Consider the following 24,259-nt stretch of genomic DNA (forward strand, 5'->3'; position numbering starts at 1 on the left):
TCCAAAACAAAATTTTAACAAGAAAATCAATTTTGATCTCCACCAATAACAAACCGCATGATATTGTATCCCTCCACACGTGTATTAAGTTTTTTTTATTTCTTCACAAATCACAAACATCCACTTGACCCTGATCATGTGCGTGGTTGTCACACACACACTCATAGTGTGGTGGGAATGGGATACACATGAGATGAAAAAGGAAACATGAGAATTCAGAGTGAAATCTCAGTCTCAGAAAGATAGAAGACTACAAGACACGAGAATTAAGAACGAGAGCTTTGCAGTTTTTGCATACATACTGCATTCTACATGCATTGTACTAATAAGAATCATATGCCATCCACATGCTTATCTCCTTTTTACAATATTAATTAATGCATTCCGTAGGTAGTAGTACACCTCAACATTAAAACTGTCACCTTAATAACTTCTTAATTTATGTCAATTTATGACAAATTTGTAGGATTTAGAGAGTAATCTATTAGTCATTACTCTCTAAATCCTACAAATAGATTACTCGGTAATTTTGACAATATACTTTTTTTTTTATTGAGATTGCATGTACCTATATGTTTGCTTCTTCCGTTGGTGACAATTGTTTTTGAATGATTGTTATAAAATTGTTCGTGTTTGTGATGCATCACATAATTTTTTTTTTTTAATTTGTGTTGTTTGGATATTTAAGATTAAAATTGTTTTTCAATGCGAAAGCTAGTAACACAAAATTGATTCTCAAAATAATAATTAAAACACTACTGTATTTTAAAATTTGAAAATAACAGTTAATATATTATAATTAAAATAAGGTAACAACAAAATAAAAGAGAATCCATATTTCTGTAAAAAAAATAAATAAAAGAGAATTCATATTTGACCTATGTGAAGATAGTAAGTGTAATTAATCAAACGGTTCATGCCATCATAGTAGATTAATGAATGAATGAATGAATTTATTAATTAATGGAGTGAGTTTGAGAATGTGTAGAGCTAGTTGTTATTAAAAGAGAGTGAGGTCGTTTGACGTTGCATTCTAAACGGATCATCCTTTTGTCCCTTTTTCTTCTCTTCCCTCACTTTGTCACCATTTTGAGATATAGTAGAAAAGAAGATCACGTTTGCCTCTAAGTGAAAAATAAATTTTATTTCCTTCATTTTTATATAAATAAACTAATAATATTTTTAGCCTTTTTTTTATCTATTTGTTACAACATTTTAAACAACTAAAATCCAATTTTTATATAAATAAACTAATAATATTTTTAGCCTTTTTTTTATCTATTTGTTACAACATTTTAAACAACTAAAATCCAAAAGAAAAAAATTGCTTCAAAATTTATTTATTTTTTGTCAGTAAAATTGCTTCAAATAAGAAGCTGTGTGTATTAAGTATCTTCATTAAAATATCATCTTTATATATAATAATTTATTTATTAATTGAGCCCAAATTTAATTTTCAAAAAAAATAATTCTAAGTTAAAGTTTACTTATTATATGTCAAATTCTATATTCCGAGCTATTAGAAATTTACACACACAAGTGATTAAATTGAAGTTCGAACATTTTTATCGGTCGAATTAAAATTTGTTAACTGGTTAAATTATTTGTATTAGTCATTAAGTATATGAAGAAAACATTGTAAAATTAGTGTAGTAGTACTAGTAGTAATTAAGTAATGAATATTAAATGATAAAATAGGAGTTAAGATTTCCTCCATTTATTATCTCTCCATTTATTCTTCATTTAGGAAGAGATAGACACAAGAAAAAATTAGTGGGATCCACAAATTAGTAGGACCCACTTTTAATGGGTCCCACTAATTTTTAATGTGTCTATCTCTCTAAATAAAGAATAAATGGAGGGATAATAAATGGAGAGAACCCAAACTCATAAAATAGAATAGGTGATAGAATTGTTGTGAGTTGAATCACGGACAAGACAATTGAGAGGGTGCTTCCTCCTTTATATTTTATCTTTTGGGTCTTGTTAACATGTGCCCTTAGGGCACATGTTAAGATACTAAAATAGAAATTTATCATTTAATGATACAAGAAATTTAATGCTTCAAAAGTCAAAATGCACAAATTAGCATTTAATAATTTCTATTTTTGCTTTCTTAACATGTGCCTTAAGGGCACAAGTTAACATTCTCCTTATCTTTTTATTTCCGTTGCCTTTCTTTTCACGTGAGTCAGTGTGGTACTATTTGTTTAGCATTTATTTCTCTCTCTCTCTCTCTCTCTCTTTTTTTGTTTATGGCTCAACTCTGAGTCTGTTACTACTACCACCACACACCAGTAGTACTATTCTACTCTCTCACACAAAAATCAAAAAGAACCTGATTCTCTGAACGCAATTCAGTCAGGAACAATTTTATTTACTTTTCTTCTCTTTTATCTTTTCCTTTTTGTTTCTTTGCTTTTCACATTTCTCATTCATTCCTATCTTAACTCACCGTACTACCTTTCTTTTTTGTTTCTCTTCAAATTAAAGCTTTTGTTTTGAATTGGAATTGGAATTGGAATGGAATGGATGAGAATAACAATAACCTTATTATTATTATGAAATGGACAAAACTGTGATGAAGAAACGTCTACCCACAAAACGACACATTATTATTAACGAACAACAACAACAATCTGGTATGTTTGTATGTTAATTCCTCTCTATTATCTCTTCTTCTTGTCCCTTTCTTTGTCTCTTCTTATTATTATTATTCTTCATAATTTAATATTTCTGTTTTCTGTCTGAGGTTTGAAAGCTATTTGTGGTGGGGACCTAATTAAATTTAACAAGAAGAAGAAGAAGAAGAAATCAAAGAAAGAGAAAGTTAGAAGCTTGAGTGCTATTGCTGTTGTTCATAAATCAATGCCATCTTCACTACCCAAAAACAAGGTTCTTATTTTCTACTACTAACTAAAATCATCATCTTTATTTTTCAAAAATACTAATTTCTTATTATTATTATTATTGTTGATTTGGTAGGTTTTCAATGAATGCAATGGCGTTGATCATTCCTCTGTTCCCAGGAAGATACGTTCAGGTAGTACCATTTTTTTCAGATTTCATTTTAATTTTTGGGGCTAAGAAAAAAAGGTGCCAACTTTATTTATTTTTGCTTAAATAAAAAAAAAAAGAACTTTTTTAATTTTAATTTTTTTTTTATTATTATTATTATTGATATAACAGCAATGAAGAAGAGGGGTCGCGAATCAATCTTAAGTGATTCAGAAAAGTTGAACCATAAGTTCCATGGAATAGAATCTCTTCATAAAGATAGCAGCAGCATAAAGAAAAAATCCAAAGTCAGTATTGTTATGTTAAACCTCTTTATGGTTCAAAGCTTTTACCTTTTTCTTTTATTTCTAACAGTTTTTTTATATTTGCTTTTGTAGAAGCAAGTTGTACTTGGGCCCATCACAAAAGATGAACAAGAGGTTGCTGAGACTCTCTATGCATTGGCTGGAATGTTTGATATCAGTGGCTCCAATGGGGAGAATGAACTAGAAAGCAAATCGTTACCGAAGAATTCCTCGGTTTCGCAGGACCAAGAGGAGAGTATTAATGCTACTTTTGAAGGTTATTCATTCATTCTATAACTTACATCACTTTCTGTAGTTACTTATTATTTTTGTATTATGAGTTTCTGATTATTTTTGTATTTGTTATGTATTTTAATTTTAGCTTCAGCAGCTATTGAGGATGCTAATCTTATTCCTGAAAGTTCATCTAAGGGAAAAGAAAAAATTAGTTCTTTAAGTGAAACCATTGGTGATGAACAGACTGATTTTCCACAATCTCACAACACTGCTCCAGAAACAAATCTGCAGGACGTGCCTATGACAGTTAAGACGAATGACGATGATTGCAAAGTGGAATTGAATGACTCAAAGTTGTGTCTTGAAATCGGGTGAGTAGTTTTGAAGCTGCATTGTGAAAATCTCTAATGTGTTCAAGTTCTTTTTCGTAGTATTTATTTATTTATTTATTGTGTTTTGCCATCATATTGCAGATTAAATGTGTCTGCACTGTCACAAATTTCACATATTGAGGGAAAGCGAGATGTGGAGAATGAGACGGTAGTTGTTTTAGCTTTTTCAGTTTTTGGATATAAATTTCTTGTCATACAAGGTAGTGCTAGTGCTATAGGTGACTTATCAACTTGCGTTTCAGGTCGGAGGCATTGATTGTAAGCAAGAACAACACATTATCAAGTGCCAAAGAGAAAATGGTATGCAAGGACATAATTGCCGTGATTTTTATTATTTCAGTGATGACTAAAGTATTTCATCATTTGGCTGATACCTAGACATCTTTGGTTGTTTTATCAGAAGGTCCAACATTGTGGCCAGGCTTGACATCGAGTGCATCTTCTGCAATTAATGCTTCTTGTTCGCAGTAAATTTCTTTTATTCAACTTCATTTGACCTTGTTATGTAGCCTAAATTCCTCCACGCCCTCCATTTCTGCTCATCCAAATTTGATGGATATTTTTTGTTCCTAGAAGATCTTCTGCTGCTGTCAAAGCTCCACATTGGCTTAATGCTGCTATTCGCAACTCCAAACAGGATTTGATGGGAAGTTGTTCCTCTAGTGGAAAGGTAAGAAAATAAAAATTCATGCTTACTGCTGTTTTGCATGATCTATATACTCACATAAAAGTTATTCATCCTAGTCGATACACTCCACTCAAATGCCTATTGGTTGTTTTCAATAATTAATGATGCAGAGCTCCGAAGCTTTCATTCATAAAAAGTCATGGAAGAGTTGTGCAGCTCATGTTCACATTGGTCAACTCATCCGGAGTTTAGAACTGCCAAAACAACAGGTTGCCAAAGAACCCGAGCTTTATGAATGTGATCAAATCAGAGTACACCAAGGATCAAAATGTAGAGCTCTACCCGAAGGACAAAACTCAATTAGGACAAGAAATGGAAATGGTTTTGCTGCTGGAACAGTTCATTCTTCTAGTTTGGAGAATTTCCCTGAAACTAAAAATGGTATTCTTCAGCAGCAGCAGTGCCATTATCTTGACATATCTCTGTCTCAGTCTCAGGCTCCTCCGGCGGCTGCGAAATATGGTCCTCAAAAGCAAGTAAGCTTATGAATACTTTTGGTAATGGCATCTCCCAATGTCCTCTCTTCCTCATGCTCTGATGATTATATTTCATATTCTGTAGAGTTTCAATTTCTTGTCCTTGTCGACTGGAGGTAATGAGTTAACGACCAGCGATTGTTTTAATAAAGGTGAAAGTAGGTTGCAACAGTTCTCAAAATCGCAAGTGCCTTACTTTCGGTCTATACAACAGCAGCATGGGCTCATGCCAATATCTACGCCTCCACCAAGTCAGTATACCTCAACTTACCTGGATAAGCTTCCTGCTGCAGGACCACAGGTTTTAATCTTTCTTGCTGTAGACTCTAATGTTATATACTTATATTAGTGGACTACAAAGTTTAGGGACAATCTTTTAAAGTGACAGCTTACATCGATTTATATTTATATTATTGTTCAAACATGAATGTGGCAGGTAAAGTTTATTGTTTAGAATAACCTGCCCCACCAAGAAAAAGGGACAATGAGCCGTTCATATAAATAACTATTGTAGCACCTAATTTGTTATTGCGATGATAATAAGCTTTGTTCCCTCGCGCTTTAATGGAATGCAGGTGCGGTTGCAGCAACCTCATTATTATGGTACGCCACTACGTGGAACTCATTATAGTTCGACAATTTCATATAAAGAGCAGCAATACCAAAACTTTTGGGCGGCGCAACTAGTAGCACAAGGTGGGTCTGGTGGTGTAAACTGCAATGCAATGATGAGGGGCCAATATCCTAATTTGCAAAATGGAAGACTTGAAAATTCTGCTGTTAATTCGGGTGCCCGGATCATGCTTCCCCACCAGTCCTTTGTATCGCTAGAATCACTTGGTTCCAAGGTAACTTCAGTCACTGACCAACAACCCTTTTCATCAATTCCACCATCAAGGACAAATGGGCTAGAAGAACGTAGAGGTAGGTTCCATGGTAGCGGTGTTTCATCGTTGCAATTGCTGTGTGATGAGCGTATCTGAAATTGAACTCCTACGTTCATTTTCTGTTTGAAAAGCCGCGTTAGTCAACTCGAGACGTGGGCCTCATAGCACACATCTTGTGAGGTCTATATTTTAGAGGAAATTACTGCTGAGCATGCAGGGATAAGGAAAATAAATTCTGGTAGATAAATCTGAAAACTTCGAAAAGAAAAAAATAAAAGAAAAGGACAAATAGTTTACTGGTAATTCTTCTGTACCTTCCCAAATTAATCCTTTTTAGCTTTTATGCTTTGGACTTTTAGATGCTCCAATTATTGTTGACTTGTGGAGTGTGTCATTTAATGTAAAAATCCGAGGAACAAAATTACTAAACTAAAGAAAGGGACAAGATAGGTTGCCAAAGAACCTAAACTATATTAATGTCATTTGTTTATAGAAACACACATGCTGATTGGCAAGGATTAGAAGGAATGTGCTTACGTGCAAGTTACTTTGTTTGGTTTGGTTGAGCATTGTTAAATTGAAGTTCATTAAAAATGCATTTTAATTGAATTGATTTATGTTAAATGATTTTCCACCTAAAATTAAATTTGTAATAAAAGTTAGTCTGAATTTTGCGGCTCAAATACAAATACTTTAATATTCTTAGAATTTGGAGTTTGTTCTAACCCAACTCTACGAAACCAGTTTTTAAGGTGAGAATTGTCTTTACTTATAAATTTACCGTTGTGGGACTCTTAACAAATATATCACTAAGATTTTACAAAAATTAATTCGGAGTTATTGCTATTAGTTGGAGCCTTTTTTCCCTTGGCAGGAAAATATTCTTCCAAAAAGTGTTATTGCTCTTGCTGTGAACAATTTCAATGTTCCTCTATGTGCTACTACTGGATGAGGATGCAATCAAATAGGGAATCAGATTATATGCAGTCAACACCTAATATTTTAAGATAATTGTTGATTTATTTATTTTTTAGTATAAAATTTTGAGGTTGAAATTTGGACAGTCCAATCTTAATTAGACGACCTCAGGATAGCTGACTGCATGACTTGCACCAATATTTAACTACACTGAAAGTCATTCCATTAAATTGTAAATGCGATCATTCTCATATGAAATTAGCCACGCAAATCATCGATCCAATAACGCTAAAGTACGCCACAAAAACAAATTTATTTAAAACCCTTCAACATTTGTTAAGAGTCAGCAAGATATTTATTTATACGTGAGAGAAATCCTTCAATTTTGTACGAATGAGTTAAACTCGGTATAAAAACTTAATGCAGAAATTTCATGGAAAAAGAGAAGTCCCATATTAGCTAAACCGATAGGTTTGCTTTGTAAAGTGTGAGTAATTAAGAAGAAAGGTAGGATAGATTGCTTGGAAAGTTGGCAATCCACAACAAACAGTAGTGTGTGAATATTCAATCTTGTGAACAAAGGAATAAAAAGAATTTTACTACTATACTAATACTATACTATATAGTATTGTGCTAGTTAGCTTCTCCCTTTCAAAAATCATGAAAATGCTTGCTTTGCTTCTCTAAGACAACAAGTTTTCTCTAGTAGTGTGTGTGAGTGGGGAAACAGAGTTGAGTTAAGTTGCCTATGGGTGAAGAGTCCTATTCAGTTCTGTTAAATATATATAAATAAAATCTTTCGGCCATTTAAGGTTAGGTCCAAAATGTACCCCCACATGAACAATACCAAGACAAGAGTATCTACCCACCGCTTTGGCTCTCTTTCACACAGTTAGAATTGTTCTTTCTAGTGAAGTGGAAGCCAAGAAACGAAGCTTCCAATCTTCATACCATATATTATGCCAATTGTCTCCTTTCTCTATTTTCTATTCCTTACTAACTTCTACTTATAAGTTAATATAACCACTCACCAATCTCATTCTTCTCTATCTTGGAGACTAGTGAAAGCAACATAAATAAAGATCATGAATAGGAAAGATGGTGTGATGCTGCTCACCAGAAACACAGAGATAGACACAAGGGCACCATTCAGGTCTGTCAAAGAGGCTGTTACATTATTTGGTGATAAAGTTTTAGCCGGAGAGCTCTATGCAACTGCAACCAAACTCAAACACCAGGTTCAATCTATTTTTTTGGTAGATAGACGAAATGACAAAGTCATTATAAACTTACACACACAAGTGGAGGAGCCGGGGTTTGAACCCCGGTCATGGCGTCTGGCTTAACAATTTTGGCATTTTTTGCCAGTTGAGCTAGGACTTGTGGAGGGTTCTATATATCAATCTATTTATTGTTATAGTGTAAATTTTACACTTATTACTCATATGATTGAAAATTTATTGTTGTTCCATTTCATGTCTTATAATCTATAGATACACGGTGGAGTAAATGAAAATGGAATTGATCAATACTCGAGGATTGAAAACGTTGCGGCTGAGTTGGAAGAGACACGAGAGAATTTAGAGAAAGCTAAAGAAGAAAGCATGGTAATGGCACATTGCATGTCTTCTCTCCAAGAAGAACTCGAACGCACGAAGCAAGAGCTCGAACAATTGAAGCAACGGGAAACAGAAAAACATCAAGTGGAAACATCAGAAATCGAGGATGTGAAGTTTGTCGAGAATTTAACCACATTTGAAGTGAAAAGTTCAAGATTCGACGAAGAATTGATGATGGAGTTTCAAAAGAAAAGGTACGTGACATTCGCGAACCCACCGTCTGTTTCTCATGTCATGTTACCACAAAGTGAGGGTGATGAGAAGTTGGAAAGGCACCCTTCTCTTAGGAAGAAGAAGAAGAAGTCATTGCTTCCACTTATTGGAAGTATCTTTTCAAGGAAAAGGGGAACTAGCCAAGAAGTTCCATGATGAATGATGAGTTGATTTGTGAATTTTAGGGAGAATGCATTACATATATTACCGGGAATAATAATTGACAACAAGGTTTTGTTTTCAAGTTTTTTTTGTTTTTAATTTTTTTTTTGAACAAAATTTTATTTTGGTGTCTTATATATGTATCAAACAAAGAGTGGCTAATAACTAATATCCTGTAAAATTTAGTTGAACTGTATGAGATGTTGATTAGTAGAATAGCCGAATGTATATGGATACTTGCATGTTGTGGATTTCATGTTACAACAGTTACAATTCCACTTCAATAGTTGAGATCAAAACTCAGGCTTTTGAGTTGGAAAAATTGGCCTTATATGATGAATATAGTTATAAGTTATGCAATGGACTAAATTAACTATACACAGTGATTCCGGCTTATCAAATATATACTTTAGTAATTTTAATATATTGAGATAGACGTGTCAATGTAATTAAGAGAAATTAAGATCATTATTTATCATCGAATTTCAAATTGTTTCTTAATACACGAAAAAGAAAATCCGGCTGAAAGATGAGAATCTATCTATTTTGTATCTATAGTATTTTGGATCATCTTTTTGGTGAGGATTTAGGCGTTTTTTTTTTATGGGATTCAACTTTTTCAAAGATTTACGGTGAAATCAAGTTACTGAGTGTTGGATTTGCCTTTGAATTGGATGTTGAAAAACAGGAAAACAATGTTCTGAAACTGCGGAGTTGCTGGAACTTGCGCCCCATGCGCCAGAAGCAGGGTATGAGGCGCAGCTGGGGGAATGGCTTGCTTCCATCTGCGCCCCATGCGCCAGATTGTTGCGCATCATGCGCAAAATGCAGTATATATACTGCTTATGTTTTTCTGCAGCCACGAGCAAGAGAGAGAAAATATGAGGTTTTTAGGTTTTGCTTCCAACATGAAGACTAGAGTGTTAGAGGGTTTCTCTTGGGTAATCTCTAGGGTCGGGAAAGTGGTTGTAACACCTTTGAATCTCTTGGTCACGGGAAGAGATTCGGGAAAATGGTAGATTTAGGAAAATTCTAAATCTTGTAACTCTTGTGGTGAATCTCGTTGTAATCAAGTATTCTATTGATAGTGGAACGGAGAGCTCTCTCTCCCCGGAGTAAGTTGGTTTTAACCGAACTGGGTAAACAATTTCGTGTTCTTTATCGCTTTTGGTAGTTTTACCTTTTGTGATTATTGCTCATTCATTTTGATTTGGTTGTTTCAATTCATTTGTCCCACACACGTATTATTGGTGTGATTTTCGGTTTGAATTCACAACAATGAGTTTAACTGATTAATGAGTTCCACTAAATAATTATAAAATGTTCAAAACAAGTAAAAAAAAAATTATAAATACTTCCCGATTAACACAAAAAAATTATGCCGTAGGAACTATGGGATGGAGCTTGATCACAAATTGATTGATTGTTGTATTTCTAGGGTCAATGAAGAAGAGAAGTTTTCAAGAGTATGCTAGACACTTTTGCCTAACTTTAGATCTTTAGCTTTTATTCACAACCACATACCTAAATAATAACACCACTGTGGATAGTTCCTAGTTCCTACAGCATAATTTGGCCGAGTATGCTCATAAGAGGTGTGGATAGAAGATACTTCTCCTCTTTTGGGTTCAATCTTTATATCAGATTTGATTGATATTAGGAATTTTAATTCAATACAGTATATATTTTGTATTTATTAATATCTTGTTTTTCAAAAGGTTTTTTTCTTTCTAAATTTATTAAGTTTGATCAATCGTAGTAAGAGATTTATGTAGTATACATAAACTTTTAGTTTTGAATTTCATTGGTTCCGGTGTAATAAAATAAAGAAATAATACCAACTAAATAAATTATAAAAAAATATATATATTTTGATTTTGAAATAAATTAGAATCAAATTGTAAAATTTAATTGATTTATAACTGAGATTTGTTTGCAATATATATATATATATAAGGAGAGGAAAGGCCCAAGCCCAGGCCCAGTTAAAGTTGGGAGGCAAAACAAAAGGCGGGGTGGCGTGTGTATTCGAACTCAATACACCACCGCTTCTTCTGTTGGCCTCACTCACTCACATGACTCATCCCCCACACCCACATTCATTCTTACACTCACACACACAATAAGAATCAAATCACATCTCTCTCTCTCTCTCTCTCTCAGCTACAGCTTGAACTAGCTGATTTTTTTTATTTTCATTCCCTCTCAAATTCAATTGCCGCTAAACCCTCACTCACTCTCTTAATCTTTAATTAATTACTTACTTTTACTACTTATAAACATAGATTAATACACTCAATTCATTCATGTCAATTCCAAGCGAGAATCAAATTCAACATTTTCCCCAATTCAATTTCAATCTATTGCATTCCCCTTCTCCTCCTAACCCTTCTCCGTTTCCTGTTATGCATCCCGTAAGTCTTCTCCTTCTCCCATTTTTTTTATTTTTTATTTTTTCATTCATTTTTGAAAGATCTGATCAGTATTTGTGTTTCTGTTATATCAAAAATAATATCCGATCATATTTTTTGTTCCCTAAATTCGGTTATGTTTCCAAATTATTTACACTTTCCTCAGTTTCACTAGCTGTTATACTTGTTGCTTGCTTTATTGTTCATTATCACAACAACAACTTCTTACTACTATTAATTTATGGATGGATTCGTTTATAATTGCAGTGTAACAAAAAATAAATTAAATCATCAATGTTCCTAACCGATAGATCATTAATCACGTTTGACTTAAATCGTAACTGCTTTTAAAATCACACATACTCATTTGTTGTAATTTTTATCGACAGTGTATCACAATTAAACTCTTGATTTATATATGTTGATGTTTTGCTCTGATTATTATTATTATGAACGAATTGTAGAAAACAAACAGCAAATTATGGTCACGTGAGTTAATTAGGGCACATTACATGCATTTTAGTGGCGCTTAATTTGAGCTGGAAAATAATAATTCGTTCGTATGCGGCTTGTTACTTAGAACTGTGTTATATGCTCATTCGAGACTAAAACAATTACTCACTTATGTTTGCTGAAGGTTCAAATAGTAGTCAATATAATGCACTTCCTCGCACTTTAAATGTTCACATTCAATTAATCCACTTGGGTTGGTCTGGTGGTATTGACTTGGGACCTGGGAGTGTGTTCCTTTTAAGGTCTAAGGTTCGATTCTCTCTAGTGCCAATTTGGGTGGGCTAATTTAGCTTCTTCAAAAAAAAAAATGTTCACATCCAATTGAATTGTCTATGCAGTGTCAGAGTCCGAGAAATGAAATCAATAATGTCAACTTGAACACTGGTAGCAATGCTGAAGCATTTCCCAGTCAGAGCAACATAGTTAATCTTCCTCCTCCTATTCAAACTGAGCCCGTCCAAAGAGGAAAGAATAATGGTAAATCAAAAGTTCCAAGAAATGGAAAATCCGCAGCTCAGAATTCAAATACAGGTAATTTTCTTTTAGAGTATGGTGATGAATCTCAATCTGTCAAATTTTGCATCAAATTGTATATTAGTATCTCAATTCTCACATTATTTTTAATTTTATGTTGGGTGGACTTTTCATAGCAGAAGCTATGAATTCAGCTGCAGTTAATAACTGTCGTTATGACAGTTCCTTAGGTATGTCCATACTCAAGTGATCTTTTAAGCAAGTGTCTTCATTAATTTGGTTATTTTTACGACAAATGATTACATCGTGTAATGTTTGCAGGATTGTTAACCAAGAAATTTGTCACCTTGATCCAAGATGCCAAGGATGGTACGCTTGATCTAAATAAAACTGCTGAGGTCTTAGAGGTATAGATATTGTCTTTCATTGTGTAAATGCTTGATGGATCCTATTAGCAGGACAGAGTTTGAGCGTGACCTACTCGTGCTTTACGAATAATTCTACTTTTTTTAATAATGAGTTTAACATTCATCTTTTCAGGTTCAAAAAAGGAGAATTTATGACATTACAAATGTTCTTGAAGGAATAGGATTGATAGAGAAAACTTCAAAGAACCATATACGGTGGAAGTAAATATCTAATCTTTTTATTGGTACTTACTATTGGGTTGGTTTTTATCATGTTTATGAAATGTTGATACATGATGGGCCTTATTAACAGGGGATGTGATGGACTTGGGCCACGAGAACTGGAGGATCAAGTTAATGCTCTACAGGTTTGTTAATCTTTTTTTACTCGTGTCAGTTTGTTAATATGTATTCCACATTTCCTTCTTTTACACATCTTGTCGATCGTATGATTAATTTGGATTGTAATCTTCTCCCCTTAATTTTTTCATAACCATGTTTTAGAAAACCTATTTAGTTTCCTTCTAAGTCATTGGCTTCAGCAATCTTGTCTTCTTGGCAGCATATTTCTAGTCATCTGATTTGATATTGCACCTAGGAATCTCTGGTCTGTATACTTAAAAAGAAATAAGAACCAGTTATAAACTGCAGATTCTCGAAGTGAATCAATTGATCTGCCTGCTTCATGAATTATATTTAGTTGTGCAATTGAGTAGGAGAGGTTATCTAGCTTCCGCTTTGGACCCTTTGGAATTGATTATCACTTTTGCTATAACTTTAAATGAATGTTGCATGTAGGATTTAAGCTCCACATTTAACATATTAATGCTCTGCAGTACGGAAATGATTTGGTCCAACTCTGATAATTTGGTCCATTACAGGCTGAAGTTAAAAGTTTATATGCCAAGGAATGCAAACTTGAGGAGTGTATAAGGTACTTGCTACTAATATTGTGTATGAGTGTTATTTTTACCTATATGTTTTATCTTTAAATTTGTCATGTCAATTCGCAGTGAAAGGAAGGAGCTTATAAGAAACCTGGAGGAAGGCAAAAACACTGGAAAGTAAGAACTTCTGACAACTTTTTCTTTGAGTTGTGATTTCTTACTGCAACTTTATGTAATAGTGGGCATGCTTTATCATTAGGTACCTTTTTCTTACCAAGGAAGATATTCTTACCCTTCCATGCTTCCAGGTTAATTTCCTCCAAGTATTGAAAACTTTGTATTACTATATTGTATCCATTATTATCACTCACTTTTGTTAACTATTTTTACAGAATAAGGAACTTATTGCAATAAAGGCTCCAAAAGCCAGTTTCATTGAGGTCCCAGATCCCGATGAGGTGGGATTCAACTATATGGATGTTAAAATATGTTCGGTATAACAAGTTTCTAATTGACTTTTCATTCCAATGGGCAGGAATTAGACTTCCACCAAAGGCAGTACAGAATGATTGTTAGAAGTGCAACTGGACCGATAAATTTGTACCTCTTGAAGTACTTCTCTTCCGTAACATTACACCCTAAATATTCTTCTTTATTGCCATGTTCTTTCTATGCTTGCTTGTCAATATCCTTTTTCACTGTTGGTTTAAAGTCTGTATACGTGTCTCTAACTGATCTATTATATGCTCACAGCAAGCATGACAGCAAGTTTGAGGGTGTGAGTGTAAAGCAGGCAAATTTAGAAGATCCATCGCGCAGTAGCAACCACTGCAGAATGGAGGGTGTGGGACTATTAGAAGGCCAAGGTTTACAGAAAAACCCTTCTGGGAGTTTAAGTTTTCTTGGCTCAGAGGCTTTTGGAATTCAACAAATTACTCCTACTCATTTGGATGTATGAACAGAAACTCTAAATGATTTTATTAAAAACCAAAAAACTGCAAAATAATGATAATGAAAGTTTTAAGCCAAGGTGTTCATTCATTTTATTTATATTTTTGCAGGTTGATGGTGACTATTGGTTTAAATCCGATCCCAAAGTTGGCCTAACAGAATTGTGGGGGTAGAAATATCTTCTATTTACTCTGTCATTATATGAACTTGGTTGGTTTTACCTCTAACCTCTAGTGAGGATATAAATCCATCAGTTTGAAGGCTCCTGCCTTATTAATGCTCTTTCTTCTTTGTTGATCAGCACAAGTGCAGTTGGCTCAGATAGACAAACTTCTTAGTTATCAACGATTAATTCAGCTGCGATATGGCATTTGCTTAGAGTAGGCGTCTTTGACATATGTGGTCAATATGTAAATGTTAGGCTGCTGATTGTTGCATATGACACAAAAGGGGACATTTCAAACTGTAAATGTTAGCTCTTTTATTTCCTTCTATGTATTCGTTTATGGGGACACTGTTTCTTAACTAGGACTGCCGAATAAGATTAGGGTGCCTGTGAACCCCAACAAAAACAAAACTATAGAAAATAAACATATACCATAATTTACAATAAGTTTATCTTATTTAATTTTGTACTTTATTTGGTACTTCATACACAACAGACATTGATTCAAACTGATCGTTGTTACTTTTATTATTTGGAAGGTATTGTGTATGGTGCTTAAAAGTATTCCTTTATTTCTGAATCATTTTTTGTTGAAAAGTATTCATAATTTTTTAAAAAACTTTACCTATGTTGTTAACCATAAAGGTGCTTGACGAACCAACAAGAAGAAGCAATAGTAGTGAAGAATGGCGATAAAAAGCCACAATAGCATTTGAGATTTGAGAAAATAGATGTGGAAGAAGAAGCGGCCATTAATTTTATGGTTATATCTTGAGGATGAAAATGCAATACAATGTTAAGACAACTACCATGTTGCCTCGGCCAACAAATAAAAACTTAGTTTTGGTTTTAATTATGTGATTTCTTTGTTTAAATCAATGATTTTACTTGTGATTTTTTTTGCTAAAAAATGGAAAACATTTGATTGACTCAATTTTATTAGATTTTAAATTGATAGAGAATTTGAGTGACTAATGGTCTATTTGGTTTTGCGGTGGAAATATCAATTGTGTGTCCTCAACGAGCAAGTGCTGTGAAAATAGAGAAGTTAGAAAAATCAAACTTTCACGTTGATACAGTTTCATGCTCAATTTTGCAAAACAAACGCCCTTCCAAATACATACTAAGTGTCAGATTTTACTTTGAAAAGGGGATTTTTATTTTATTATTATAACAATAGTATATAAGAAAGTGAGTGAAGGACTCCATTTAAATTGATTAGTAAATATTAGAGGAATTAAATTTGTTCATAAAATTAGCGGTTGATCAAAATTACACATTATCTAGGTAGCTAGACTAAAAAGTATTTGATAAAATAAATAAAAACAAGTAAATTGAATGGAAAATGAAGCATCTGACTTGCATAATAATGTAAATGTTCTACATTCAATTCAACGCTCATCATATAGTTCACCACCCATTCCTTTTTTTCAGGTTAAAACTTGAAAAACATTAGAAGCCCTACTGATTTCCTACTAATATATTTTTTCTTAGTCTGGCCCGTGTAACATTAATGCGCTCTTCCATTATTGTTTCTTTCGGCGGAGGGTTTTCATTTTCATTTGCAGAAGATGATGAAGGCAGTGTTTCTTCAATCTGCATTGGCTCTGCCTCTGCAGGTATGGATTGGTTGCCAGATTCTTGTGTAGGATTATTCTTCTGAGAAATTAAACCTGCTAATGAGTAGGGTGCTTTAGGTACTTGTGAAGAACCCAACTCTTCTGCTACTTCCTTCTGGTGCTGACTTGAAGATGAGCTAGAAGTGGGAGGAGTTGGACCCTCAGCTGGTGGTGCCGTTGCTGGAGCTTGTTGGCTATTATTGCCAGGTGCAGGTTGGCGGCCTCTTGCACCCGGTTGTTGCTGTAAATAGAAACAATGTCATTTATTTGTGAGAAAGTACAAGGAAATGAGATAAACATTCAGTGTACAAATTAAAGTTAATAAATCTGTTTCCGGGCGAGCCTACTTCGTAGTTTTTGTGCGTGCAAAATATATCTCCTTAGATTAATCAATTCAACTGGCATCAGTTAAATTTCGTGCTGATATGCCCGATTTAAAATGTACTTTTACATTATTCTTATTTGTATAAAAAAATTAGAATAAAACAAAAGAGTGCAGGGTGAGCAGCACAATCCGGATCTGACGGGATAAAAGAATGCTGATATAATGGAATTAATCATAATTATAGTACATTTAAGCTACAGCACAAGTATCATGGTTAACAGGACAAAACACATGTTTAACTACCTGAGCAGGACGAGCCGGTGGCGTTGATTGAGCAGCAACATACTGCAAAATGTCAAAAATTCTAGTCTGGCCGTAACTAGCAGCTTTTTGCCAATACAAAACTGCAATATCTCCTGCCCGTGTCCTTAGTTCCATCAAATTGCGATCAATATCCGTCTCGTGTTTAGCAACATATGGTCTAAAGAAAGAATCATACACATATGTCGTTCCCTAACATAGGCAATAACATTTATGTTACAGATCAATCTAAAGAGAACCAAATACTAAAGCTATATCAGATTCAATCACAGTAATTATTTTCATACCTTTGTTTTTGGGTACCATAGGTATATAAAAAATGCCAATTTAGCTTCACTATACATTGGAACCCTGCAAGAAGAAAAAAACACTAAGTAATTCTAATAATAAGCTATCAGAAAGCATAATAACACAATTTTTCAGTGAAAAAAAGGACACGGCAATGTCTGGTATCTCTACCATGATATAAATGTATCACCAATTCGCTCAAACACCGTTAAAAGAGCCACCAAAATCCTGCAATACAAAAAGAAAATTTAAAAAGTAGATACCAATGTATACCAACGATTTACTAGTTAAGTTTCATGGAAGTATACCAATACTGGCACCAAAAGCGTAGTTGTTCAATTTCAGGTCTATTCTTTTCAACTGCTTTATAGCATTCATAGGCTGGGTAGGCATAGCCAAAAACCATTCTGCAAATACGTAAACACAGTAATATGGAATAGTTGAATTTGAAAATTATAGCATAAACCCATCATAAAAGAATGATCAGAAAGTTATAATGTCATGAACATACACAAGTATCCTGGTAATAAAGGATCCTATCATTTTGTATCCCTGGCATGAAAAGAAGAAAATACAATAAGTTAAACCAAACAGGATAGCCTCCAAGAAACTGAAACAGAAGAAGAGTTATAAATGGACAAATTTTAGCACCTCAAATTAAGGTTTATAAGGGTTTTGCAATGTTATAAAATTTTCAAAATCTGGTATGAAAACTGCAACGTTGTCCTAGAGGCACTAGCGGAAAAATATAATTTTAGGATTATTTTTAAGTAACAAAACTAAAGAATTTGCATGTGTACCAAACATGACCTAAAAACTGAAGAGTGAGTGTTACTCCTATATTTACCATACTACATATAGCTTTCAATACATTATCTATACTATGCACCCATTCCCTTATTCATTAGTATGAAGCACGGACACAGACACCGGACACGACACAGACACGTCGACACCGATAATAATCTGAGAAAATGACACAGTTTAATTTAATTATAATTGTTGGTGTCGTGTCGGTGTCTGACACCGGGACACACCTAATCCGAGAAGTGTTTGTGCTTCAGAACATTACACTCATTTTCACTGCTATGCAGCATCTGTTATCTTCATGCAACCCTATCTGCTATGGATTTTTCGCAATCTACTATTGATAACACAAATTCAGAATGAGTTTCTCTATATTCAGTAATGGAATGCTGAGGTAATGTTAAACTTCTTACCCCTCTATTTCTACAGTGCAAAATTGAACAAAAACCAAACGGGGTTGGTTAATTATGAATACAATTGAATTCAAAAAGTTGAAATTGCAAACAAGTTGATATATTTATCCTATAAATAACCTACAGTAGTTGACACAAACGCAATTAGTTATGGGTGTTCTATAATGAAATCAGTTGAAATTGAATTAGGGCGAAGTAACGCAATTACCAACTTAACCAATGTTCAATTTTCAATATCAAACTAACAAAAAAATCGATTATAGTAATTAAAGGGGATTATTCAATTTAATGGTAAAATGAAAGGAAGATGAGAAGAATGAAAACTGATACCTGGTTAGAGAAAGAGAAAAAAAAAAAAAAAAGGGGGGGGTGAAGTGTAAATCGGAAAGGAGAGGTTCAGTTGATCGCCGGCAACAACATAGGGGGAAATCAACGGTTCCGATAAAGCACGGGAGAAGGGTGGAGTATACTTGGAGCAGAGAAGAAGAAGAAGAATATAAAAGAGAGAAAACTAAGCGCAAAACTTGGTAATCGGTTTAGCTGTTTAAATTTTATTTTGGCTAAGAGGTATATTTTTCGGTCACAAACTTAAATAATTGGTGAGAAGTTTTGATAGTTACCGATGACTAATCTTCATCGCTAAATTTGTGGGCATACAAAATGAGTTATTTTCTTTTAATCGAATTTTTTATATGAGTCAGAAATCGTATCACTGACGACGTGTTTAAGTGGACCAAAACTTTTACCACTTAGACCAATTCATTCTTGCTAAATAGTTTTCATTTAGGATGAAAGTCATGTGCATTGACTTTTTTTTTGGAAACAACGTGCATTGAGTTGATCAGAGCTAAAATTATAAATTTATAAAAGTTAGAGAGTGAAAATATTATTTATATTTAAAAATAGTAATTTAAAATATTTTAAATAACTTATCATACAATATGATGATATATATTTATCTAATATATTAATTATTTACATATTCAAAATTAAACAAAATACATACGATCTATAAATTTTCAAAAACTTTTTTGAAAACAACATTGGTCGTAGACTTCAATGCTTTATTTTCTTTGACCTTTAGAATTATAAAAAAATAAAATAATTTGATCTTTAGGAGATTTAGGTTGAATTGAATGAGCAAGAGTTATCTGTAGGTTATTTGCAAGCAATGAATATGTTGCTGCATAGGTTGTTTAATTAACTTATTTACGAGCTTATGCAAACAGTTTATGCAATTTTGATGTATTATTATAAGTTTGTCAAGGTAGTTTATGATAAAATAGCTTATAAAAATATAATTTTCACTAGTGTGAACTTATAAAATAGAATAAAACATAATTTATACTCCCTCCATCTCAAAATATAAGAGAAAATTGATCAAAGAAAGTTGATGTATTTGGTTAAAAATTTGGACTAAATATATCAATTTTGTTTGACCAATTTTCCCTTATATTTTGGGACGGAGGGAGTATTGCATAAGTTGTTTGCATAAGCTCAAAAATAAGTTAATTCAAACGTTGCCTAAATAGATTATTGAGTTGATAATTTGTTTTGTTGTTATTTTTATGAGCATAAATTATTTTGTTTTGTTTCAATCTATAATATGTTTTGTTTATATTTTTAAGCCTATCATTTTTTTTTTATATTTATCGTATACTATTCTATATATATATTTTTTTTTTTAACAGAATTAAAAAAAGATTCTTTATATATATTGCGAAGAAAAAAAATTTCTTTCCATATATTTTTTTGACAAAAGATTCTTTCAATATATTATTTAGCTTAAAAAACGGTCGTTTCTATATATCGTAGAACGAATAATGCTAGCAATACACTCTTTAACAAACACAGTTCAACATACTCTTTTTTATTGGTTGAAATTCACATGGATCCCATAAAAAAATGTGGACTCATATAACTTTTATGGGACCCATATAAATTTTAACCAATAGAAGAAAGTGTGTTAGAGTGTGTTTGTTAAAGAGTGTGTTGCTAGCACTACTCATCGTAGAACATTGAGAAAAAAATCCTAATAATTGCTCGGGTCGGGTATTAAATTCAGAGGAAACCCGAGTGAGAAACTGAGAAAGACTGTATGTGACGAGAAAGACCTTTGCTCCATTCTCCCTTCTTCCGCCACCGCCACCGTTAACTCTCCTCCTCGTTCCGTCGTTTGCCTGCGCCGTCGGTCCACCAGAAAAATGTTATACATAATCGGCTTAGGGTTAGGCGACGAGAAAGATATAACCGTCAAAGGCTTAGAAGCTATTGAAAAATGCGAAAAGGTTTACATGGAAGCTTACACTTCACTTCTCTCCTTCGGTCTCTCCTCACATGGCCTCTCCAACCTCGAAAAATTCTACGGTAAACCCATCATTCTTGCTGATAGAGAAATGGTTGAAGAAAAAGCCGATCAATTTCTCTCTCAAGCTCAACACTCTCATGTTGCTTTTCTTGTTGTTGGTGATCCTTTTGGGTATGCATTCTCTTGCTTCTCTTGTTATTCTTTTTGCTTCAATTTTTGATTTTTTTTTGTGTTTTTTGCAGGGCTACAACCCATACTGATCTTGTTGTTAGAGCTAAGAAGATGGGAGTTGAGGTCAAAATTGTCCACAATGCATCTGTTATGAATGCTGTTGGGATTTGTGGTTTGCAGCTATATCGTTATGGAGAGACTGTTTCAATACCCTTCTTCACGGATACATGGAGACCTGATAGCTTTTATGAAAAGATTCGAGAAAATCGAAATTTGGGACTTCACACACTTTGCTTGTTAGGTTAGATTACCTTACTTTATGACTTATGCTTGATTGTTTGAAATTTTGTGTCTCTAATACTCCGTCCTTAATTATAAGCATAAGTCTATTTTTTTTAGATTCAATGAATAACTAATAACTGATGTATATGGTCTATGTAATGTAAGACAAGTAGGACGATTATGTTTTAACTGATTATGTTTCTGTTTGTGTTTGATTAACTCAAAACACAATACTTGTATACCGAATAGTGTTGTTAACGGTGGATTGCGGAAAATAGTCCCTATAGATGCTATTTGACAACACTTTGACCTAAACAACATTTCACAAGACAACAGTCTGATCATGTAAGTAGTAAAACAAAGTAGGATGATTATGTTGCTGTTTGTGTTGATCAACTTAAAACACAATAGTTGTATACCAAATAGTGTTGTTAGCTGTGGATCACGGAAAATAGTCACTATAGAAGCTATTTGACAACACTTTGACCTAAACAATGTATCACAAAATAATAGCGTTCTGTAGGAATTATGTTATGGTATCAGGCTATAGTGCTATAACCACTATTTAACAGTGTGGTACTTAATTTAGTCCCTTCCACTACTTGGAATCAAATGCCAAAGCCTAAGAAAACTATATCATGTAAATATTTTAAGGATGGTTCCATCCTTAAAAACTATTTGTTCTTATATGATACAAGTGTGATTGTACTGGCTAAAGGTTATTACTTTTTGTTTATTGAGAAAAACTAACATAATTTTCACTTTGCTACCGTTACAGATATTCGGGTGAAGGAGCCCACATTGGAATCTTTGTGCAGGTTGGTTTTCTAAGTGGTCCTTTATTTTCTGTTGATGATGTAGTTTCTTAAGCGGTCATTAAGTATTGGTTGCCAAGTTATCTTTACATCATTCTTATGTTTTATGGAATTCAGTGAATTTTTCTTATTCAACGGTTTTGTCTTTGTCTTTCTAATTCATTTTTTTTCCATTTATCTTTGTATTTTTGTTCATTCAAGAGGACGAAAAGACTATGAACCACCCAGATATATGACAATCAACACAGCCATTGAGCAGCTATTGGAGATTGCACAAGCACGGGAAGAATCCGGTGAGTTCTTTGAACATTTACATCACTCTAGGCATGGATTTCAAGTCTGGATTATGCAATTCTTGACTGTATTAATATAATCAAATATACATGTTTGAAATTTGGTATAGATTTTACCTTATCTGCCAGAAACTTGCTGTAATAAGAACATTTTTAGCTTTTATAAATTTATGCTATTTTTTTGAATCAATGGAAGCTCCGCCATTTGAAAGAAAGAAGCAACCAATGTTTTTTCTACAGTATTATGGAATTAATAGTAGTATCCCACCTTGCTTTGCAGCCTACACTGAAGATACTGAGTGTGTTGGGCTTGCTCGGATTGGAAGTGAAGATCAAATGGTAGTAGCTGGAACAATGAAGCAATTACTGTTGATTGATTTTGGAGCGCCTTTGCATTGCCTAGTCATAACAGGCAAGACTCATCCTCTGGAGGAAGAAATGCTGGATTTCTACAGATGCAGGACATAGTTACAACATCATTCTTTTAAAAATGAAGCTGTAGCTGTGTTTTTGGTATTAATGCAAAATGTTAAGAATTTTCAAAGAAGCTGTAGCTGTGTTTTTGTCTTAATGCAGAGAAAATTTTACAGCACAAAATGTTAAGAATTTTATAAAATGGCATATGTTAACTTGTGAAAGAATTTTCCATCCAATGATGGTCATTCTTTTAAAAAAATGTTGTCTATTGGTTTTACAAGAGTTATATTTTCTCTTATCTTTTTTGTGGGTTGGTATTAAAAGTGACAAATGTGGTTGTGGAACTACATTTCATGCAGTTTGCAAACTCCACACAAGTTTCACTCCATCAGATTGCTCATCATGGATTTGCTTATTTTGATTGATTGTCCTTATGCTTTGTAGCATGTGCCTATTTTTTCAATTAAAGTAATAAGAGAAAAAATGAGTGAAAAATAATACACATTTTAAGTCTCTAAGATCAAAATATTCCTGAGTTTATATACATTATATAAGCTTTCCGCCGCAAGCTGCAGAATAGACACATAAACTCATTTTTACCTTAGCAAACAGAGCTTAAAAAAATAAGTTCTTACAAGGATAAGTAGTTTTTAAAAAATTAATTATTTAAAGTGATGACTATTTTAATTAAAATCTGTCAAAAAAAAACTATTTTAAAATACATATATAAACACATACAACTAATATAATACCAAAAAAAAAAATACATACAACTAATATGCAATTATTTGGGTTTATTTAGCTTAAATCTTGAATATATTAAAAAAGATTGGAAAAAATGGCAAATATATTTGGTTTATTATGCTTAAATCTCTCACATTCTTTAATAAATTTCTAATATTATCTTCACACTTTTTTAACAGATTATTTTTAGGAGTCGAGTAGGATTGCAATGGGTGATAAAGTTTTCCCTCGCACTTTTTTTTAACAGATTATTTTTAGGAGTCGAGTATGATTGCAATGGGTGATAAAGTTCTCCCTCAAATGATTTAATACCGATGCATTTTTAGGCTAGATTTGAACCGAAGATCTCTAATTAAATGGAAAGAGAGCTATTACTATGTCATCGATGTGTTTTTGATATCTTTTTGCTCTTAGTACTAGTAGTAGTATCTATTGTTCTAATTTTACTTTCTTTTTTTTTCTTTCTAAATTTTAGTCTCATCTCATTTTATGAGGCAAGCTTATTCATTTATGACGTGTCTTATTTATTATGCGTTGTCACGTCATAAATGAATATGCCACATTATAAAAATTATATCTAAAAATGAGACGAGACCAAAATTCATAGAAAAAAATAAAATTGGAGACTAAAACATTTTTTAAAAAAATAGGGAAGGCAATACAACTAAATAAGAAAGAAATCAAACCAAATATTACACTAGGTTTAATTTTATTTTTCTTAGAATATCGCTAAAAAGAAACAGATTATCTTTT

The 24,259-nt window shown here is 33.1% G+C and overlaps 5 protein-coding genes across 20 annotated transcripts; 4 read left to right on the forward strand and 1 right to left on the reverse strand.

Moving 5' to 3' along the window:
- The first annotated feature begins 2,169 nt into the window (after positions 1–2,169).
- Positions 2,170–6,510, forward strand: LOC123893569. Of its 12 annotated transcripts, none has more exons than XM_045943308.1 (13): positions 2,170–2,642; positions 2,762–2,895; positions 2,986–3,043; positions 3,190–3,305; positions 3,396–3,579; positions 3,685–3,910; positions 4,013–4,079; positions 4,174–4,231; positions 4,332–4,398; positions 4,505–4,601; positions 4,730–5,095; positions 5,181–5,396; positions 5,671–6,510. In XM_045943308.1, the coding sequence occupies exons 1-13, from the start codon at positions 2,567–2,569 to the stop codon at positions 6,076–6,078; spliced, it is 2,073 nt and encodes a 690-aa protein (XP_045799264.1). In that variant the 5' UTR covers positions 2,170–2,566; the 3' UTR covers positions 6,079–6,510. The 12 variants fall into 12 exon arrangements, with proteins under 12 accessions (XP_045799264.1, XP_045799269.1, XP_045799261.1 ...); XM_045943313.1 differs by having other exon boundaries at positions 2,173–2,642; positions 3,691–3,910; XM_045943305.1 differs by having other exon boundaries at positions 2,185–2,642; positions 2,753–2,895.
- Positions 6,511–7,712: 1,202 nt separating this feature from the next.
- Positions 7,713–9,272, forward strand: LOC123893570 (WEB family protein At1g75720-like). Its single transcript, XM_045943317.1, has 2 exons — positions 7,713–8,138; positions 8,394–9,272. The coding sequence occupies exons 1-2, from the start codon at positions 7,986–7,988 to the stop codon at positions 8,886–8,888; spliced, it is 648 nt and encodes a 215-aa protein (XP_045799273.1). The 5' UTR covers positions 7,713–7,985; the 3' UTR covers positions 8,889–9,272.
- Positions 9,273–10,877: 1,605 nt separating this feature from the next.
- Positions 10,878–15,186, forward strand: LOC123893571 (transcription factor E2FC-like). Of its 5 annotated transcripts, none has more exons than XM_045943319.1 (14): positions 10,878–11,308; positions 12,157–12,349; positions 12,472–12,522; positions 12,614–12,699; positions 12,833–12,921; positions 13,013–13,067; positions 13,581–13,633; positions 13,713–13,763; positions 13,846–13,894; positions 13,979–14,044; positions 14,122–14,198; positions 14,340–14,538; positions 14,648–14,706; positions 14,839–15,186. In XM_045943319.1, the coding sequence occupies exons 1-14, from the start codon at positions 11,201–11,203 to the stop codon at positions 14,873–14,875; spliced, it is 1,173 nt and encodes a 390-aa protein (XP_045799275.1). In that variant the 5' UTR covers positions 10,878–11,200; the 3' UTR covers positions 14,876–15,186. The 5 variants fall into 5 exon arrangements, with proteins under 5 accessions (XP_045799275.1, XP_045799278.1, XP_045799277.1 ...); XM_045943321.1 differs by having other exon boundaries at positions 10,974–11,308; positions 12,469–12,522; positions 14,648–14,747; XM_045943318.1 differs by having other exon boundaries at positions 10,974–11,308; positions 12,469–12,522.
- An 851-nt stretch (positions 15,187–16,037) lies between these two features.
- Positions 16,038–19,038, reverse strand: LOC123899686 (putative HVA22-like protein g). The gene is made up of 7 exons (XM_045950899.1): positions 18,807–19,038; positions 17,768–17,808; positions 17,565–17,663; positions 17,428–17,484; positions 17,256–17,319; positions 16,951–17,160; positions 16,038–16,563 (listed from the first exon to the last, which is right to left on the reverse strand). Exons 2-7 carry the CDS (start codon positions 17,797–17,799, stop codon positions 16,165–16,167), a joined length of 861 nt encoding a protein of 286 aa, XP_045806855.1. The 5' UTR covers positions 17,800–17,808; positions 18,807–19,038; the 3' UTR covers positions 16,038–16,164.
- Positions 19,039–20,542: 1,504 nt separating this feature from the next.
- On the forward strand, positions 20,543–23,048 carry LOC123897559 (probable diphthine methyl ester synthase). The gene is made up of 5 exons (XM_045948251.1): positions 20,543–20,955; positions 21,027–21,256; positions 22,016–22,055; positions 22,254–22,345; positions 22,626–23,048. The coding sequence occupies exons 1-5, from the start codon at positions 20,681–20,683 to the stop codon at positions 22,811–22,813; spliced, it is 825 nt and encodes a 274-aa protein (XP_045804207.1). The 5' UTR covers positions 20,543–20,680; the 3' UTR covers positions 22,814–23,048.
- The last annotated feature ends 1,211 nt before the right edge of the window (positions 23,049–24,259 follow it).

This window comes from Trifolium pratense, linkage group LG7 (assembly GCF_020283565.1).
Source record: "Trifolium pratense cultivar HEN17-A07 linkage group LG7, ARS_RC_1.1, whole genome shotgun sequence".
Taxonomy (NCBI): Eukaryota; Viridiplantae; Streptophyta; class Magnoliopsida; order Fabales; family Fabaceae; genus Trifolium; species Trifolium pratense.

Excerpts from the sequence above, each read along its gene's own strand:
- LOC123893569 (XM_045943305.1), top strand. The coding sequence starts at position 2,567 with ATGGACAAAACTGTGATGAAGAAACGTCTACCCACAAAACGACACATT. Across the intron at positions 3,580-3,684 it reads TATTAATGCTACTTTTGAAG|CTTCAGCAGCTATTGAGGAT; the intron begins GTTATTCATTCA and ends TTTTAATTTTAG. Across the intron at positions 4,080-4,173 it reads GAGATGTGGAGAATGAGACG|GTCGGAGGCATTGATTGTAA; the intron begins GTAGTTGTTTTA and ends CTTGCGTTTCAG.
- LOC123893570 (XM_045943317.1), top strand. The coding sequence starts at position 7,986 with ATGAATAGGAAAGATGGTGTGATGCTGCTCACCAGAAACACAGAGATA. Across the intron at positions 8,139-8,393 it reads CAACCAAACTCAAACACCAG|ATACACGGTGGAGTAAATGA; the intron begins GTTCAATCTATT and ends TATAATCTATAG.
- LOC123893571 (XM_045943318.1), top strand. The coding sequence starts at position 11,201 with ATGTCAATTCCAAGCGAGAATCAAATTCAACATTTTCCCCAATTCAAT. Across the intron at positions 13,764-13,845 it reads GAAGGCAAAAACACTGGAAA|GTACCTTTTTCTTACCAAGG; the intron begins GTAAGAACTTCT and ends CTTTATCATTAG. Across the intron at positions 14,045-14,121 it reads AGGTCCCAGATCCCGATGAG|GAATTAGACTTCCACCAAAG; the intron begins GTGGGATTCAAC and ends TCCAATGGGCAG.
- LOC123899686 (XM_045950899.1), bottom strand. The coding sequence starts at position 17,799 with ATGATAGGATCCTTTATTACCAGGATACTTGT. Across the intron at positions 17,664-17,767 it reads TTTATTACCAGGATACTTGT|AATGGTTTTTGGCTATGCCT; the intron begins GTATGTTCATGA and ends ACGTATTTGCAG. Across the intron at positions 17,161-17,255 it reads TATGGTACCCAAAAACAAAG|GGAACGACATATGTGTATGA; the intron begins GTATGAAAATAA and ends TGCCTATGTTAG.
- LOC123897559 (XM_045948251.1), top strand. The coding sequence starts at position 20,681 with ATGTTATACATAATCGGCTTAGGGTTAGGCGACGAGAAAGATATAACC. Across the intron at positions 22,056-22,253 it reads ACATTGGAATCTTTGTGCAG|AGGACGAAAAGACTATGAAC; the intron begins GTTGGTTTTCTA and ends TGTTCATTCAAG. Across the intron at positions 22,346-22,625 it reads ACAAGCACGGGAAGAATCCG|CCTACACTGAAGATACTGAG; the intron begins GTGAGTTCTTTG and ends CTTGCTTTGCAG.